At 33.1% G+C, this 21,202-nt stretch overlaps 1 protein-coding gene across 1 annotated transcript; it reads right to left on the minus strand.

The window, feature by feature from the left end:
• Positions 1-20,257: 20,257 nt before the first annotated feature.
• Positions 20,258-20,728, minus strand: LOC127123523 (DNA damage-repair/toleration protein DRT100-like). The gene has a single exon (XM_051053734.1). It carries the CDS (start codon positions 20,726-20,728, stop codon positions 20,258-20,260), a length of 471 nt encoding a protein of 156 aa, XP_050909691.1.
• Between the last annotated feature and the right edge of the window lie 474 nt (positions 20,729-21,202).

Genomic DNA, 21,202 nt, shown 5'->3' on the forward strand with positions numbered 1-21,202 from the left:
CAAACTTTAGCTCTTCGACTCTCTCTCATTTCTCCACCTTTTTGTTTGATTTTTGATTGTCTGAAGCCCTACCAATGTAGGCAGTAAGATTGAGTTTCTTTGAGGTTGAATCGAAGCAACTCAGTTATGAAACCTTAATTTTCAATTCCACATATCTTCCTATATATTGAGAATTGGAAAAGTTGGAGGTCAGATTTGAGATCCTCATGATTTTTTCTTCAAAATTGTATATGATCCATGAGTTTTTGTGAACATTTGGTCCTGAGCAGTCCGACGAGGGTGACCGGAGAAGATGACCGGAGCTAGGACTCTGGTGATGCGTTGGTTCAATCCAGGCCATCTGATCCTTGGTCCATGTTCTAATCTTGGCCTTCCATTCTGATTACCATCCATGTTGCACATTGACTTTGGAACATGGTGGACTTGATGCGCGTGGCCATCGGATCTGCCACCTCAATTAATAAGGGAGATCTGATGACCCTTATTTTATTGATTTAATTCATTTTCTATTTTATTATTTTAAATACCATTTTCTTATTAAATTCATTATAAATTCAATTTAATCCAAAAAATATGAGACTTTCACCAAACAATTTCAAATGATTTCCTCTTCCATTTTCTGAATTAAAATTATTTTTTTGGATTAGATTAGATATTTTTAGTGAATTTAATGATTTTTGATGGTTTTTAATTGATTTTAAATACTTCTGACTTACAAAAAATGCCAAAAAATTAGTCAAAGGTGTTTTGACCTTGTTTGACCTATGATAAATCCCTTGGCCATTTCTTTGGTGATTTGAAGGGTTTTGAGGTTTTTCATCTTTTAAAATGCATTTTTATTCATTTAAAAATTGAATTGAATTTGTTTAATTGCTTTAAAATTATGTTGAGCTATTTGATTGACTTTGTGTTGACTCATCTTCTGTTTGGCCTTAATCTTGATTGAATTGGACTTCAATTTGATCAATACTATTGGATTTAGGGGGTTGATTAAGTTTGAACTTCATCCATCAAGATGAATGGGTAATATTGATCAAGTGAGGTTCATCCATTGATCAATTTGGGATTTTCTTTCACTTCATCTCTTCTTCTTCATCTCAATTCTTTCCCAATCCATCCATGGCCAATGACTTCTCATAGGATCAAAATGTTAGTTGATTCATCAATGACCTTGTGTCATATGGATCAACATGATCTTGATTGAGATAGGTTCATCCCTTCTTATTTTTGTGTCTGGTATGCTTTAAAAGCTTGGTTCTTTATACCATGTATCTAGCATGCATTAAAACCAATATTATTATTACCCGACCTGAGATAGTTGTGACTTTTACATAAGTCCAATTACGATTGCTTAACATAGAGATAAATTTGTCCCAAAGGCATAACATTTTTGTAAGTGAGATTGTAAGTCTCCCGTTCCTTATGGTATTGTGTGAAGATTTGACCTCTTTTCCATTTGTGAGAGCTAGTGGCATACTTGTTGATTTATCCAAGTTTGAGTCCTTCTCATGATTGATGTCGAGGTTTATATCTTCATGCTTGTGAGTGGATGGTTGAGTGTTCTCCAAAGAATGACTTAAACAATTTTCATCTCTTATTAACATTCACTAACATCTCTTTTACATTGATTTTATTTTAATTTCATTTATTTTAATGCAATTTAAATTTATGCACTTTATCATTCATTGTGATTTACATTCATGCAAGTTGTTTATGTTTCAGTCATTTTCACTTTGCTCACTTGAGTCATATTTTGTGCTTGTATTATACTTGTGCTTGTGATTTTGTCTTGTTTAAGGTCTTAGGACCTTAAAATACTTAATAACAACAAAAACCCTAAAAGATATATTGTTGGACTGTTGGACCTCTGTCTGTGACTTGAGTTGACTTTGGACTTAGAGTAGGCAACATCCCATGTGCTTTGGAAATTCTTAACCAATGCCATTATTTTTGAGACCTTTTCTTGGCCAATGCCATTCATCTAATACAAGCCTTGAGAATTCTTCTGGTTTATCTAATGCATCACTTTGTCTATGTGCTTAAGTTGTTATTTTGATCTTATTGTGATTATCTGATGCTTTCTCTTTGAGTATGTTTCAAGGATTATTTCATCTGATACATCTAAAGCACATTGAAGACTTCTTGCTTTTGGAGTGTTTGCTTGGATGTTTAATTATCTTTATTTGATACCATTGGTCTTCACATTAATTGCTTGGATGAGTATGCTTGCTGCTTGCTTGAAAGTCCAAAGAAAATGAGTTTCTATTTGACATTCTTGTCTTGTGGATGTTTCTCATTGGTTCGATCTTTTCAACTACAAACTTTTAAATCTTGTCTAGGATAGTCCCTTCATCTTCTTCACCTTCTTTAATTTCAAAATCTCTCCCTCATTTCAAAAAATTCTTTGTTTGTGTTTTCAACTTAGACTTGTTTTAATGAGTATAAACCTTGACCATATGCCATTGATTTTCAAAATATTTTCTTAAATCAAACTTGTAAATAAACTTAATCATATTGAATTTAATTTCAAAAGACAAAAAGAACTAACAACCACTTATAATCCTTTTGGAAATTTTGTGTCTTTTTCTTTTAAACTTTTCAAAAGAGCGCATTTAGATTTGAGTTATCTTTGGTTGAGTGATCCGCTGTCACACACGGGTCAAAAACGAGTTTAAAAGTGTAGTAAAATGGAAGCGACACTCGGATATCGTATCACAAGGACTCTTGAATGTTATAACCAACCGAATGAAAAGAAGGGGGTTTTTAAGGTTCAAAACTTAAATCGAAGATGATTAAAGGTAAAAGCAAAATTGATAAATAAGCTAATCTATTGTATCGATTTCCGACTTATCATCAATTCTTATAATTTCAATTCCCTAGCGGATTTAATCCCATTCGATTACAATACCCACTGACAAGCACAAATTGGTATTATATGATATATGTTCCTAATTTCCGAATTAAGCAAACGGATTTAAGCAGACGCGAATTAAGCAAACACGACTTAATCAAACACGATAACGAAAAAGCTACGCTAACGTGATTATAGTTAAGGATCATACAAACAATAAAATTTAATCAACTCTATCCTATAAGAAACAATTGAATTAAGCAGACGAAAGTAATCGAATTAAGCAAACAAGTTTATAGGAAGAATTGAAAAGAAGTTGAAATTAAATTGAAATTAATAAAAACCTTAAAGTGGAATTTGAATACAACATATCAACTCTTTGGGAATTAGCTCTCCATGATATTCATATGACCTATTCTCTATTTCATGAATTATGAATCCCCCCAATCCTAAAACTACTAAGTTGTTTAAGTAGAGCAAGGGAATTTGGGCTAATAGCAACCGACCCGAAAAAATACAAAATTGGCCCCAAAACTAAGTATTTTCTTAAGTCTGGAAATAAAATGAATTATTCGACTCTTCTTCATTCATAATCAACTTTTGACTTCAACATGAAAGTTTTAGCTTATCCTCTCAGCTTTCCAACATATATTAGAACGCATCAATCCGATCCCCGTAGCTCAAGTTATGATCTGCATAGTAACAAGGTATCAAATAACTATTTATGCTGAAAATAAAGTACAAAAATAAAAGAAAACAAAAAATAAACTTAAATATAAAAATACACTAAAATATTAAAAATAATAGAATAAACTATAGAGTTGCATAAGTAGAATAGTAGAAGAATATGTATCAAAATGCACTGATCAAATTCCCCCACACTTGGACTTTTGCACTCCGAGCAAAATTATTAGTTCAAAACTTAAAATAGAAAAACAAGAACAAACAAAACATGTAATTCCAAAGGTTATCAAGATATAAGGTGCAAGCAAAATTCTAAGTCTAAGCTTCAAGAATATGGTGTTAGTAAACAATTTTTTGTGATATTCAAAGCAGATAGGAAAACAGGTTACCAAAGAGTACATCAATAGCAGTAAGATCCTCACAGGATATTATTCACTCAACTCTCAAGTGTTTAGATTAACTGTTTACACTCAAAGCACAACATGAAAGTTAGTACTACCATAAGCTTAAAAAGACTCTAACATCCACAATTGAAATACACGCACACAAAGGTTAAAAGGATTTTTATTTGGTTGTAACGTGACCAAGGTAAGGGTGAGATAAATCCTAAGGGGTACTAGGCTAAAATTCAAAGAGACAAAAGAGACTTGAAAGAAACCGCGGGAGTTGAATTTATAAAATATTTCATTCACTTCAACAACTCTATAGTAATTATTTTCATTGATATTTTTCTTCTTCTTTCTCTTTTTATTTATTTTTCTTTATCTTTTCATAAGGAGTATGTATTGACATGTATACATCCTTCTATTTTTTTTCATTCATTTTTTTTTCTTTTTCTATTTTTCTTTTCTTTTTCTACCAACTTCTGAAATATAACAAACATAATTATTCAACACCACACAACTACAAACAAGACTCTTTCAACCCTTTGAATATGGTGATATAACATTGTTTTGTACTTCTCAGTTCGTAATGAGTTTTAAACAAAAAAATGATAATAGGCTCAAGGGGGTTTCAAACAAAGGATGATATTATTTTAGGATTGACTTTTTGGCTAATTTACTAAAAAAACAAAAAACAAAACTGCCTTTATCATATCAATATGCACAAGTAAACAACAGCATCAACAAGAGTCAATTCAAGTTCTAAAGACTAACAGACATGAGTGAATCACACAAGAAAGAAAGAGATGGATTTTTGTATGTTATCCATATAAGGCTCAAAATCTCACAAGGTTAATTGATCTATTACAAATGATGTACAATTTAGAGTTTAGTCATACCTATCATACTAAAAATGCATAGCAAATTTTTCACATCACACCACAAGACTTTAGTCAAGAGAACTAAGAAAAATACTCATAATTATAACTCAAAAACCAAAGGAAAAAGCATGCAATTTTTTTATAAGAAAGCAAACAAAAACCAAACAAAGAAAACTGAAAACAAAACAAATAAATGGTTCCCTCCCCCACACCTAAAACATACATTATCCTCAATGAAAGAGCATAAATATAAAGTAAGAGTGAAAGAAAGGAAAGAACACACCCTAGGAGTTAAGGCGGATAAATGATTGCATAAGCAGCCTTTCCCAAAGAGAGCTCTTCTACAATCTCTTCTTCCAAAGTCGGGTTCTCATGGAGTAGCTTTGGGTAGTGTCTGCTGACCTTGAAATTTTGATTAGTGCATTTTCCTTGTATTCCAGGATCAAAGAAGAATCTTCGATAAGTAAAAGTGTTGAATCGGCACGTGAAAGTGGTATCCTTTTTCACAATATCAAGAATCAAAGGATTACGGGGCTGTCTCACTACTTTTGTTTCATCTTTAAGTGAAATCCTATGCATACATACGGATGGGCTAATATCACGAGTGTCAGCCAAGGTCCATCCAATTCCCTTCTTATGTTTCTGCTTAAGTTGAAGCTTTGATGAATAATATGAATCCTCAGGAAGTGGTTTAGGCTCTAAAGAATGTGGTTGTTCAATGGATGGTATGTTTGGGGCAGCCGGAATGTCAAGAGCTTCAGCTACATAAACAACTTCATTTAGATTCTCACACTGCAAGGCAATATCAATCTCAGCACAAACAGTACAAAGGTTAGTGTTAGTACAATCATCACATGAGTAAATATCATCAAAACCAGATAAAGTTGAAAAATCAGTTGAAAATAAATCAGAATAAGCTTCATCAACAACTTCAGAAAGAAACTCTATTTGAAAAACAAAATGCTCTTCCTCATCAATCTTCTTAATTTTCAGTACACTTTGTGGGAAAGGGATTGGTGACACATACTTTTTTTCAACCTCAACAACAATAGAAGGTTCAGATTTATTTTCAGGTGTTACACTAATAATTGTTTTTCTGGGGCTGGTTCTGTAACTTTTTCGGATCTCAAGGAAGTTACACTCACATTAGAGCCTTTTGGATTAACTACTATTTGGGAATGTAGTTGGTTTGATCCTTGAGCTTGTTGCATGACATTCATTGAAGTGGCAAGTTGTCCAATTTGTGTTTGCAAAGTTTGAATACTATAATTTGTTTGCTGCTGAAATTGGAGACTGTTTACAACCATTTGCTTGACAAGTTCCTCTAGTGAGGGTTCAGAAGGTGAAGAGCTGGTTACTTATGAAGGGTTATATGGTGGTGGTGGTGGTGGAAGGGGTAACATCAATTGTTTCACTAAAGAGGTAAGTTCATCAATTCTGGTTTCTAGAGCCTTGTTGGAAAAAGAAACTTAAATCTCATTCACACCTTTTGCTTGGACCACCAAATTATCCCTTTTTGTGAACTGTTGGGAGTTAAGTGACATGTTCTCAATCAAGGATTTGGCAGCAACAAGATACTCAATATATAAAGCATTATAATTAAAATCAGGGGCAACAAGTTCTCTCAGAGTTCTTTGGTCAGTCATGTTAAACTCAATAGAAAAAAAATCAACAAACAATGAGAAAATACATAACTAATTCAGCAATGCAGCAACAAATAGAAAAATATCGACAATGTCCCTATTAAGAAAAACAATTGAAATACGGAAAAAAAAACTATTAAAATAATAGGAAAAAAATACAAAAACACGAAAATTAATCTAATAACGTCAATTAAGAATTTTGAGATTTTTTTTTGGAATTTTCTTAAACTATCAAAACAGAACAAAAATCATACAAAATTAGAAAAATAAAGAATTTCGGGTTTTTAGGACGGATTCCATTATTTAGTTCCTAAATAAAGGCTTTTGATCCTTGATTTTTTCCTAATTAATCCACAAAGAATCAGAATAATTTGAGACAAATTTCTTAAAAAAATAGATTTTTTTATCCTAAAACACAAAAAGACCAGAACGCATAAAAGTTATGGCAAAAAAAATGCTAAAACACAACACCTATGATTATAATAATGGTTATACTATAATAATGATTAAAATCTACGAGAGTCCCCGGCAACAGCGCCAATTTGATTCGCTGTCGCACACAGGTCAAAAACGAGTTTAAAAGTGTGGTAAAACGAAAGCGCCACTCGAATATCGTATAACAATGACTCTTGAATGTTATAACCAACCGAATGAAAAGAAGAGGGTTTTTAAGGTTCAAAACTTAAATCGAAGATGATTAAAGGTAAAAGCAAAATTGATAAATAAACTAATATATTGTATCGATTTCCGACTTATCATCGATTCTTATGATTTCAATTCCCTAGTGGATTCAATCCCATTCAATTACAATAACCACTGACAAGAGCAAATTGGTATTATATGATATATGTTCCTAATTTCCGAATTAAGCAAACGGATTTAATCAGACGTGAATTAAGCAAACGCGACTTAATCAAACACGATAACGAAAAAGCTACGCTAACGTGATTATTGTTAAGGATCATACAAACAATCAAATTTAATCAACTCTATCCTATAAGAAACAATTGAATTAAGCAAACGTAAGTAATCGAATTAAGCAAACGAGTTTATAGGAAGAATTGAAAAGAAATTGAAATTAATAAAAACCTCAAAGTGGAATTCGAATACAACAGACCAACTCTTTGGGAATTAGCTCTCCATGGTATTCATATGCCATATTCTCTATTCCATGAATTATGAATCCCCTCCAATCCTAAAACTACTAAGTTGTTTAAATAGAGCAAGGGAATTTGAGCCTAATAGCAACCGACCCGAAAAAATATATAATCGGCCCAAAAACTAAGTATTTTCTTAAGTCTGGAAATAAAACGAATTATTCGACTCTTCTTCATTCATAATCAGCTTCTGACTTCAACATGAAACTTTTAACTTATCCTCTCAGCTTTCCAACGTATATCAGAATGCATCAATCCTATCCTCGTAGCTCAAGTTATGATCTTCATAGTAACAAGGTATCAATTAACTATTTATGCTGAAAATAAAATAAAACCAAAAATAAACTTAAATATAAAAATACACTAAAAAATAATAGAATAAATTATAGAGTTGCATAAGTAGAATAGTAGAAGAATATGTATCAAAATATACTGATTATTGAGATATAATTCTCCCATTCTATGATATATTAATTGTAAGTTTTTCCATTTATTAGGGGTTAGTGGCATACTTGTTGATTAAATCCAAGTTGGATCCCTCCCTCTTAAATGTTGTAATGCCCTCATTATCGGTGGATGTTTAGTTGAGTATTCTCCCTTTGATAACAAAAGATCTTTAAGCTTTTGTTAAAATCAATTCACCCATTTCTTTGAATTTTTTATCACGAACTACGAGGTTTTGATCCCTCATTTTTATGTTGGTACGTAGGCATAAGACCGAAGGTCTTATCAAACACAAAAATATAGTTAATGAATTATTTTCTCATCCCCTTATTCTATATTTTTTAGCAAACACCTTTTTCAACTAAAACACTTGCACACAAAAAGGGCTCCCTAGGAGTACCTAGGACACTTTGCGTGCTAATACCTTCCCTCTGTGTAACCAACCCCCTTACCTGTAATCTCTGACGTTTTATTAGTTTTGATTTGAAAACTTCTTATCTTTGGGTTTTATTCGTACTTTTCCTTTTTCCTCTGGAAACAATAAAAGCGGGGTGACGACTCTGGTTTTATTGACGTTGAGCTAACCAATAACTCAGTGGTTATGAATTTACCGCTACATAAATAAAGTGGCGACTCTGCTAGGGAGTAGTCCTCAGTGAATTTAGCCTATTTTGTGTGTGTATTATATTTGTTGATTTTTGATGTTTGATGTTTGTATATATTGTTGTGTGATACTTTCTGTCTGTTGTGCTTGGTGATCTATGTGTGGTGAGATAAGTTCTAACATGAACTTGAGTGCAATCTAAGATAGGAGGGTGGTATAGTCATGTTGGGCTTTGAAGGAGTAGTCCTGAAAGAGTTGACATGAGATCCCCCACTCAGCGAAGACCTCTTTGGAGTTACTGATGTCACACGAGTACGTCGTGGATATGCATTACTTTCTCTGATTTTGGGGTCCGAGAAGCTGAGGACTGTAGAACATTTAACCCAATGTGGCTTATTTAGAATGTAGTACGGAGACTGTTCAAGTGTAGACTTGATAACAGTTGTTACACGATACTACACTCAGACAAGTTTCTCTTGAGAATACTATGGGTTGATGTGCCAGTCATCCTAACCTATAGTATCCGATAGATGGAATCACGACCCTGGGAACTTTTTAGAACATGATCTATAGGTTTTTATCCTTAGTACACTCCTTTGGGATGGTTCTTAACCTGACTCCATGCTCGTGACTCACAACAAACCATTTGATTATTGGTTGACCCGATCAGTCTCATCAATATCGATGGAACTTGGGTGTTGATAAGGTGAAAACCATAATCCACCAAAATGGATGAGTGATCTTGATGATGACTTGATCCATCCCTTGAACTTGTGTGATCCCTTGTGTGTGATTGACCTTAGTTTTGATTTTAAAACTTCTTATCTTTGGGCTTTGTTCGTACTTTTCCCTTTTTCTCTGGAAACAACAAAAGTGCGGTAGCGACTCTGGTTTTATTGACGTTGAGCTAACCAATAGCTCAGTGATCATGAATTTACCGCTACAATGGAGACATGACAAAGTATATGCACTTGGTGCTTCTGAAATCAAGCTTGTGTTGCTTGTATGGCCTCAAGTGAGGGTATCATGTACACCCAAATATCTTGAGACTCTTTTAATCAGGATGCTTCTTGTGCAAGACATTGAATAGAGTATTGCTACCTGGTAGATCTGAAGTAGGAAACAAATTAATGAGATATATTGCGGTTGTAAAAATGTGATCCCACAAGTTTAGTGGCATGGAAGCATGTGCTAGAAGAGTTAGGCCCATTTCAACAATTTGTCAATGTTTTCTTTCGACGGTTTCATTTTGATGCGAAGTGTATGGACATGTTAGCCTATGTTTAATAACCAATTCTTTAAGAAATATTGCAAGACAGAAAAAATCTTCAATGTTCTTCTATCTTGAATAAAATATATTTTTTGTCCTTGCAATCTATCTAACATAATGATATTGACATTGTTGTTTTATTTTTGGAATAACCTTCCTATGTTGCCAATCAAAGAAAGCATTGAGAAATGTATTACTTTCCTCGGTTGATAACATTTATAAATTTAATCCTAAACACAATCATCAATTTCTCTTTCATGTGAAAGCATTTGTCATGGAAACATTTGCTCAAGATAATAAAATCTCTCTAAGATGGATTGCAAGTACAGAAGAAACAAAATTCTCTTATTTGAAATAGATAACTTATCAGAAATTTGAAAAAATATGTTATTTTTCAAAAATTCATTGTCAAAATTTTGATTTGTTTAATATTTTTTGTGAACAATGTATTATAATGTAATATTCTTGTAGTTTTTGTTTTGTGGTGGTTTGTGTGTTGTTTGATTTTTTCATTGGTTTCTTAATTGTATAAGAATAAGCATCTCTAATATTTATTTTTAATTCTAAGTTATCTCTTGCTTATAGAGAAAAAAAATATGAGTTTTCAATTATACCAACAATAATTTTGGTGGCATTCTACCCAGTTATAGGCAATTTATCCAAAGATTTTTAACTACTATTTCTTCGGGAAAACATCATATCAGGCCAAAGTCCTTCTGAATTGGGAGGTCTAGTTGGCTTAATTCTCTTGACCATGGAATATAACCAAATTTAATGGAAATATTCCACCTACTTTCGGGAAGTTCCGAAACATGCAAAAGTTAGATTTGAGCATAAACTATTTTTCAGGAGGTATACCACATTTTATAAGCAATCTTAGTCATCAACTGTATTATTTAAATTTACATCTTAATATGTTTCAAGAAATGTTTGAGAATTGGGGTATGTGATTTTAAACAAATGTAATAGTGTTCCGGCACGGTCCAATAATAACTCTTTTAATGAGAATATAACAGCTTCCAATTTATTAATGGTATTTAGCTATTTAAGTATGCCTTCACCAAAACTTGATTCAGCCGTCAAAACCTTGTGTAGTTCTTTCAAGGGTTTGCCTTTTCAGATTGCAACATAGAAAGATCAATTAAGATAATTAAAATATATACCATGTGATTGTAATTTGCTTAGAATTTGCTTTTAATATGAAATCATATCAAAATCTATGTTGTCCATCCTAGATTGCATAGCACAGTGGCCCAGCTCAAAAATAAGACTACAAGATTACATTTATTCTAAAACTTTATATATTTAAACGTTAATGAAAGAAAAATTTAAGATATATATATATATATATATATATATATATATATATATATATATAACAAAAGTTAAAAAAAAGATACGTTAAATGAAATATTCAAACATTAGCAATAAATTAAAAGTCATAAGTTTCAAAGAAAGTATATTATTGTTTGTAATGAGTATGAAGGAGAATACGTTCTGAATATCAAGGATGGTTGATTGTATTAATCAAAGTGAAAGTGTGTTTACAAGAAGAAGAACCTGATGTTATATATATTTAGTCTAAACTTACTAACAAACTATAATTTAAACTTAACAGTTTATTGCTGAGGAATTGTTGTAGTCGGAGAGTCCAAAGTCTAATGCTAAGATCAGAAGTTTTTTGGGTTTGACCGGTTATTACTGAAGATTCATCGAAGTCTTTTTGAAGTTGGCATTGCCTTTGACCCAGTTGACTCGAAAATGCCAAACCTATGTGTGGAGTGTTCAGTGTGAAGAGAGTTTTTAAGAACTCAAGAAGAAGCTGACATCAGTTCCAGTTTTGATTTTGCCCAAGTCCAAGTGAATCCTTTGTTGTGTATTGTGATGCTTCGAAGATGTATCTAGGTGGCGTGTCGATGTAGAATGGTCAGGTTGTGGCTTATGCTTCTAGACTGTTAAAGGTTTATGAGAGGAATTATTCTACGCGTGATCTAGAGTTGGCAGTCGTGGTTTTTGTGTTAAATATTTGGAGGCATTATCTATTTGGTTCCTGATTTGAAGGGTTTAGTGACCACAAGAGTTTGAAGTACGTGTTCGATCAAAAAGAGTTGAATATGAGGCAGATGAGGTGGCTCAATTTTCTAAAGGATTATGATTTTCATTTGAGTTACCATCCTGGTAAAGCCAATGTCGTAGATGCTGCTTTGAGTAGAAAGTCGTTGCATATGTCAATACTTATAGTTCGAGAATTGGAGTTAATCGAATAATTCAGAGATTTGAGTTTGTTATGTGAAAGGACTCCTAACGGCGTGAAGTTGGGTATGTTGAAATTGACTAGTGGTATTCTTGATGAAATATGAGAAGGTCAGAAATCAGATTTGGGAATTGATTGACCGGTTAGTGTTGATCAATCAATGTAAAGAGGTGGATTTCAGAATAGATGAGAATGATATTATGCGTTTCCGTGACAGAGTTTGTGTACTTGATGTGCTAGAACTTAAGAAGAGTATTCTTGAAGAAGGTCACAGGAGTTGTCTGAGTATTCATCTCGGTGCTACTAAAATGTATCAAGACTTGAAGAAAGTGTTTTGGTGGTTAGAAATGAAGAAAGATATAGTCGAGTTCATTTATGCGTGTTTGACTTTCCAGAAGTCGAACATTGAACATCATAAGTCGTTGGGTTTGATGCAACCACTGAGTATTCCCGAGTGGAAGTGGGACATCATTTTCATGGATTTTGTAACGAGTTTGTCGAAGATGATGAAGGGATGTGATTACATATGGGTGATTGTTGACAGACTGACTAAATCGGCTCATTTCATTCCGATTAAGATCAGTTACCCTTTGTAGAAGTTAACTGAGTTGTATATTGAGAAGGTTGTTTGCCGACATGGTATTCCTTCGAGTATTGTTTTGGATAGGGGTTTGAGATTCACATCGAGATTTTGGAAGAGTTTGCAGGAAGCCATGGTTACTAAGCTGAAGTTGAGTTCTGCTTGGGTTTTGGAACAAGGAGGTAACTGGGACAGTTACTTACCGTTGGTTGAGTTCACTTACAACAACAATTTCGATTCTAGTATTGGACGCCACAGTTTGAGGCTTTGTATGGTAGAAGATGTATGACACATCTGTATTGGCATGCTTATGGTGAAAGTGTTGTGCTTGGACCTGATATTGTTCAGCAGACTACCGAGAAGATCAAGATGATCCAACAGAAGATGAAAGCTTCACAGAGTCGCCAGAAGAGTTATCATGATAAGAGGAGGAAAATACTTAAAATTTCGAAAGCTCACGTCGTATTTCATTGGTCTGTATCAGATCCTCTAGAGAGTAGGAGAAGTGGCCTACGATGTTGCTTTACCTCCATTTATTTTGAATCTTTATGATGTATTTCATGTGTCTCAAGTGAGGAAGTATATTCCTGATTCGTCTTTTATGATTCAAGTGGACGATGTGCAAGTTAGAGAGACTTTCCCGTTGAGGCATCTCCCTTGAGAGTAGAGGATCGCAAAGTGAAGCACTTGAGAGGCAAGAAGGTTGCGCTAGTGAAGGTGATATGGAGATGACCTGCTGGAGGCAGCATGGCATGGGAGCTGGAGAGACAGATGAGAGAGTCGTATACGACTCTGTTTCCTTCAGGTAATTTTTTAGGGTGAAAATTTTATAAGTAGGGGAGAGTTGTAACACCCTGAATTCAATTAATTTATTTAATTGAATTTAGATGCATTTTATTTAATTTATTAAATGATTTATATGCTTTAATTTGGATAGTTTGAAATATTTGTGTTTTAGAGGGTTTGGAGAGAGTTAAGGGAGTGGTAGGAATTAGTTAGATTATTTTAATTAATTTAAGTTGAGAGGAATAATTAAAAATAAGGTAGTTGTAGAAAAATAAGAGAAATAATATAATTTGGTGGATAATTGAATTATTAGAAATTAAAAATAAAGAAAATTGGAGTTAGTAAGAGGAGTAGGGGCAAGAGAGAGAATATGGGAGTAAGCAAGAGGTAATAAGGGAATAACCTAATTAGGGAATTATGTTTTGGTTTAAATAGAAAAGAGTGAGGGATGAACCTTGACAATATGTATTATTTTGAAGAACAAGAGAAAAGAGGAAAGGGAGGCAACCTATGGTTTGGGGAGAAGACACCATTGTTGAGGAGTTTATAGCTTGTTTTGCTGGAAATCGAAGGTAAGGGAAAGATTGTTCTTCTATGGGTGTATATTGTATGAAGGATAGAGAGGGGTCTTCACCATCTTCTAGGTGTTTCTTTTATTTTACCATTGTTGATGTGTTCATGAGTTCTTGATGAAATTTGTGCAAATTGTGTGTCCAATTGTTATGATTCGTGATTTAATCTTTGCGTTATAACATGTTTAATTGTTATGATATTGTTATATGCTGTTAAATTTATGATATGATGTGTTTGGATGTTATAATGTGAAATGGTTTGATGTATGGGGGTTAGGAGATTGAGAAGATGAAGTAAACGTGTTAAAATTTTAGGAGTTTTTGGGATTTGGGATGATGTCAATCGATTGACATCCTGTGTCAATCGATTGCACGCGTGAAAAATAAGAAAATTTTGAAATGAAGAACTATGTCAATCGATTAATTCATTTAATTAATCGATTACTCTTAGCCAAAATGTAAAAAATTTGAAAGGCATAATGTAATGAGAAATAATGTCAATCGATTTCCCCCAGATGTCAATCGATTGATGCTAGATGAGTTTTGAAAAATTGTTGAGCTGAATTAAGTGGTGTGTTGAATTGTAATTCCTTGTGTCGAAGCAGGTTGCTCGATAGAGCAATGAAGTGCCGAACCACCTAGTGTATTGAGTTATGTTAGTGTACCGAAGTGTCAAAGCATGTTGCTTCACACAGGATTTTGACTTATGCCTATTTTAGTAGTGTTAGCTATTTTGGACTTTTATAGTTTTGGATTTTGCCTTGAGGTCCAAGTTAACCTAAATCTATAAATAGATTGAGTAACCCTTATTTTTGTAATGAAGTGAATAAAGTATTCATAACATTGTAATTCACAGTATTTTGCAGTTGCAAAGTGAATAAGAAGTTTTCCACAGTTTGTGGACAGAGAGAAACACTGCAGAATTTAAATCTTCTTCTCCTTCATCGTTCTTTACTTTCTTTCTTTCTCCATTGTTCTTTTCTTTTATTGTCATTGTCTAGGTGATAACAATCTTGTCCATCAAGATTGATTGAAAATCTTCATAGGTTTTGGGGGATTTCCAACACGCGTATAATAGAGCACATGTTTTTAAAGGCGAGAATTATGCTTAGTGGAAAGACAACATGTATGTACATACTATCAATTGACAAATATCCATGGGTAGCTGTCACCGAAGGGTCATTTATCACTAAGGGAGACGATGATGTTGTTAAATACCTAAGGATTGGACGAATGATGAAACCAAAAAGACTTCATATGACTTGAAGGCAAGGAACATACTTATCTCCGCTTTAAGCGTAAAAGTATTCTATTCAATTTCACATGATAAGAGTGTTAAAGGTACATGGGACGTCATCCAAATCCTTTATGAGAGGACAAATGATGTCAAGGATTCTAAGATCAACATGTTTAGAGAGGAGTTTGAACTATTTCATATGAAATCCATAAAATCTATAAATTCCACGTATACTAGATTCCTCCACTTAATCAACAAACTAAGCAACTTACGAAAAGTATTTTCAGAAGCTTCGCACCAAACTAAAAGCTGTAACTTTCCCCTCTCTATGAACTTTGTGGGAGAATATTAAAAAATTAGTTTAAGCTACAAGTTACATAACATCATTAGTGTGTGAATTGATGTATGTCTATGTTAAGCAATCACCATGGATGCAAGCACAGATAACTGTAACTAACTTTCAAAATTGAACGAAAATATGAGAAAAACACATTCTATCATATTCAAATAAAAAAATTTATGATAATTGAATTTTAATTTAATCATCTAAATTATTTAAAATTATCTCGTTCAAACACATAATTAGTGTATGATGCTTGTACTAAAAATCATTATCTATATTTCAAATTGACAATAAAAAACTATTCCTCTAACCGTCAACACACGTAATTATGCTCAGAGCATTTCGTATATTATGCTAATACTAATATATATGACTTTTACTCAATTTCCATTAACTTAATTTACGCGGGATGCTTCGTTGATGGTACGGTTGTACTTGGTTGTGTCATTAAGGACCCAACAAATAAATTTTTTCTTTTACTGCTTCAAATCGTCTTCCCAACCATGCAGACGTAGTATGAAGATTGAAAAATTCCGATGCTTTAATTCTTGTGGATTATATTAATGATTCTGATTTTATTGCTGCTTCTGTTAAATGATTTTAGTGATTCTATTTTGATGTATATCAACCGTGACATAAACATGGATGCCCATCAAATGGTGGGAATTAGCAAATCCGTAGATTCTAGAATTTGGATCCATCATCTCCCCAAATTGGATGGATCTTCTTAGTTTGACTTGCTTTTAATCTTATAGTCGTTATTTGATAAATAAATAAAAATTACGGTAGTGAAATTGAAATTAGATCTATGGAAATTGAGAAAGTGTTGGAATTGTCACTTCTATTATTTAAAATTTTAATCAATGTTTCATTTGGGTCATAATCTTTTTGTAACATTGTATTTTTGTAACCTTCAATTTTTATATATCATTAAGTTTTTGTTACAACAAGATTCACAACAAACATCACTACAACATAAGCAAATTGAAAACAGAATATTTCTAACTTATTACAACAATCAAAGTGATGTCATCTCGTTCGAGCATCATTTCCCTAACATCCTTATCAATTTTCATTCACATCTAACCAAAGATATTGTCGAGTCTCTCAATACGTCTAATTTTTCTCCTTCTGGTATTTTCCCATCTAACCAACAAACCAACTCCCTCTTCAGTTGATCGAAAGTAGTGATGTTCCAGAAGAGTATCAGCATATGAGGTTTGTCTCTAACATAAATCATTTTTCCATAGCGGCGACGAACACCAAACATGATTGTCGAATGATGAAATGAGATGTGGAAAAATGATTCACGCAACATCTCTAGTTATAACAAAAAAAATTGCATAATACACTAAGGTGTCAATCCAATTGGCCTCTCCTTTAAAAAAATACACATGGGCGCCAATTGGATTGACTGCACCATGTGTCCTAGTCAATCCAATTGGCGCTTGCACTCTATTTTTAAGAGGAGTCGCCAATCGGATTGACGCCTCCTCCTAAAAGTAGGGTACTTTGAGATTTTTTTTTAAAACAAGGTTACTTTTGGAATTTTCTTGAAAAATGGGTTATTTTGGTAAAAAAGTTCTATATAGGGATCTCCATAATATAATTGGTAACCCAATAATAATAAAAATTGCTAACAAAGAGATGGTCACCGCTTCATTCAATTTTGGACTTAACACAAAGTTGGGCCTTTAGGATCATAATATTATCCATCCTTCCAAAATCAACTTTGTTCTCAAGGTTGTAAAAATTGCTCTTAGCATAAATTTTACCCGAATCTCATTCATTATTATAAATAATATATTTAACGTCGGTCGTAAAATGCATTTAATCTCGGCTACACATGTGAGATAACGAAGGGCGACATGAAAAACAATCACGTGTCATCTGTGTGTTTTTAAAACCGAGGTTAGAAATTAAAAGGTCGTGGGTTCGATCCCCAGCATCAGGATTTTTATTATTTTCAGAACTGGATTGCACATCCAATGTTACTACATTGGCTTTATGTAAACACCTGTATTATGTAAATATCGAGGGGATACGTTTCTTTTACTGTCGTTTGCACCTGTATTACAGAACCATATTCCTGAATATAGAATCATATTTTACTGATTCCTGAAACAGAAACATTATACATTTTGTCAATTTCTCAATCTGAAACATTGCACCACAGATATTCATTGATTAAACTAAATGCAAACCCAAAATGGCACACACTTTATAATTTTATATCAAAACTAAAACAAAGGATTATGAAACAAAAGTAATAACCAAAATAGAAAATTTTGTAGGTTGTCCAATAGAATTTGTCGCTAGTCCTTAAGCACATATAGTTTGAACAACATTTGAAACTAATTAGGTCAATTAACAACAACTTTAAATATATAGTACAATGATAAAAAAGGAGTAAAATGATTAATTATAAATTTCAAAGGAATATAAGACATTTACTTACTAGTTTTTCCATATCCCCTCTTCATGATCACGAAGAATAGCATGCACATCATCTGAATCATTTTCTTCAAAGGCTTGTCGTACATGTGTTGCTAAATAAGGTATCTCATAGTTAAAATCTTGATTTTCATAAGTACTATCGGGAAGATGTTTACCTTGAAGAACAATTGATCATCTAGTGTTAGAAGGATCAGTGACATAAAAAACTTGTTTTGATTGGGTTGCCATGATGAAAGGTTCGTTCTTATAAGTTGTCTTACAAATATCAACCCCGTGTGAATCTCAACTCATCAATGTCTAGACCAGTGTTACTGTCAATCCACTTGCACTTAAATAAAGGCAATTTAAAAAAAACATAGTCAATCTTTGAAACTAGAAAAGTACATGGATTCAGCCTCAACCATAACCCCACTATTTTGCATGGTGTTACGATCATCCTTTGATTTTGTATAGAATGAATATTTATAAATGTCGTATGCACTCCAAGTAATTACATAATGTGACAACCATTTGCAAAAATCTGATGCACTATTGTCTTTAGAAATACTTTCATTAAACCAATTTACGAAAGTTTTGCTATGCTCTGTCAACAACTATTTTTCATTCATCCGGGAGAATTTTTCCTTTAAAAGACTTTTTTGAGCGGTCAAGTAAGGTTGAACTTCAGTAAGGTTATTCAATATATGCAAATGTGCTTGAAGAACTACTTCTCGAGAAAATGTCTTAGCATTTAAACCTTAAATATCTCTACCATCATAAAATCCATCACAATGAGATTCAGGAATTCCTATAAATCAAGATTTTGACAAATAGTTTGTACAAAACTCAATAGCTTCTTCTATGATGTATCTTTCTACGATCAAAGCTTTTGAACGGTGATGATTCTTTGTATACCCTTTGAAAATATTTATGTAACGTTGTACCAGATACATCCATCGTAAAAAAGTTAGACCTTAAATTCTAATCTCTCATACTAGATGAATGATAAATGCCAAAGCGACAATAATTCTTTGTAAGAAACTTGGCGTTTATTGATTCAACCACTAATATTTTGCAGAATTCTTCATAGTTTTGAATTAGAATATAGCACTCTTGAAATGTTTTCTTAAAATGTGCAGGAACATCCAAAGATAACACCATATTCATCACAAAAGAAGATTTGTCCTACAAACTTCGCTTAGTGAAACATGTCTCTCTAGGTGAAAATCAAACAGAAGCAAGGCACGCAAGTTTCGCTTGAAGCAAGAAACAGCGAGGCAAAAGAAAAAAAAAACTTCGCTAAGCGAGAGATAGTGAAGAAAAACATAAGCAAAATCACAAAAGTTTGCTTGAATCGAGAAGCAACGAGGCAATTTCACTTAGCGAGTCACACTTCGCTAAGCGAAATAAGGCGTTTTCACAAAGGCGGTTTGAAAATGCTTCAGAGTGAAGGAACGTCACTTTGCTTAGCGAGTCATATTTTGCTAAGCGAAGTTGACGAAAAATCAGGCACTATAAAAGGAGCAGAAACACATTTAGAATGGAAAACTTGGTTTTTCTGAGAACATATAGCAAAGATAGAAAGAGAGAAGTAATTTAATTGAGGACACGAGTTGGATACGCATCAAATAGTCGGGAAATTGCATTTGATGCTCATTCATCTTAATTCTTTCATGATTAATCAAGTTACCATGATGATGACTAGCTAATCCCGCTCTTGTGTTGGGATTGAATTGTAATTCATTGAATAGTATGTGTACTCATTGATCATTATATATTATTGAAATTATGGCACGTAGAGGACAAATGTCGTATACGATGTCAGAACACTAGAATGTCGAATGCAAAGTAAAGATAATGTAACAACAATCAGGTTATATTTCTGATTCTTGTGATTACAGACGAGACCTAGTCATATGATATATATAGTCCTAGTCCCTGTCCATTATGGGTTCAGGGTTAAAGTTCACACTTTTTTCCACATCAATCAGGTTTCAGATACTCGGCCTTTAATTAAAAGAGATCACTTAACCAATAAAAAGACTTATATATGCACCCCATCAAAATTACTATTAATCCATTTTTCATAAACTAAACAACAATTGATGGTAGCCCAGAAAAATTAGATAAATCTAATAGAGTGTAGAACATTTTTGTTGGAAGAGAGCCATTAAAGAAATTAGAGTAAGAGATGATATATTATAAAGACAAAGTGGAATTTGACCAGACAATTTGTTTATACCTATTGATATAGTTGCCAAATTCTTCAAGTGGCATATTTCTTGTGGAATATGCCCCTCTAAATTATTGGAACCAGCATTAAAATTAACAAGAGATGAAATATTTCCTATAGATGGCGGAATTTCACCTGTTAAATTGTTGGTCCAAATGTTTATATCTTGGAGCTTCCTAAGAGAACCAATTCCAATCGGTATTCTTCCAACAAGATTGTTCCTTGTCAAGTACAAGACTTTAAGATTCAACAGACTTGTCATGTTTGTAGGAATTTCTCCTTCCAATGAGTTGTTGCGGAGATAAAGTTTTTGTAGTTTTACTAAACGGCACAACTCTTGTGGGATTGTTCCATAGAAGTTGTTGTTCATGAGATTGAAGTTTGTTAAAAAAGAGAGATTACCAACATAGGGAGATATGGATCCATGCAACTGATATCCTTGTAAGTTCAACTCAATAACTCTTGATTCGTGCATGTGATTCCATGCCACTTGCAAAATTGAGTAGAATCATTCCGAGAGTCTAGTATTCTATTTGAGTCTTTTGGATATTGCTTTCTTGAATTTGAGCAATGCCAAATAATCAGTTTCGTTTCCTGATGCATAAGTCATTGTGTTTGCACCAAACCATAGTAAGTTCATATTATATTGTAGTAATATGTGATGGTATATAGGGAAAAATGTATGTAACATGTGCAAAAAGGGCTTCATTTGGTTGAGGAAACTTAAGCAGATTGAAAGTGGTTTCTTCTGCTAAATAGAACTTTTGAGGTTGGTATGATAAAATATTCATGACATGCAACTTATTTATATACCGGAGGCAACAACATGAACATGTATGTGTGA

The sequence above is a fragment of the Lathyrus oleraceus genome, chromosome 2, assembly GCF_024323335.1.
Source record: "Lathyrus oleraceus cultivar Zhongwan6 chromosome 2, CAAS_Psat_ZW6_1.0, whole genome shotgun sequence".
In the NCBI taxonomy this organism is placed as follows: domain Eukaryota; kingdom Viridiplantae; phylum Streptophyta; class Magnoliopsida; order Fabales; family Fabaceae; genus Lathyrus; species Lathyrus oleraceus.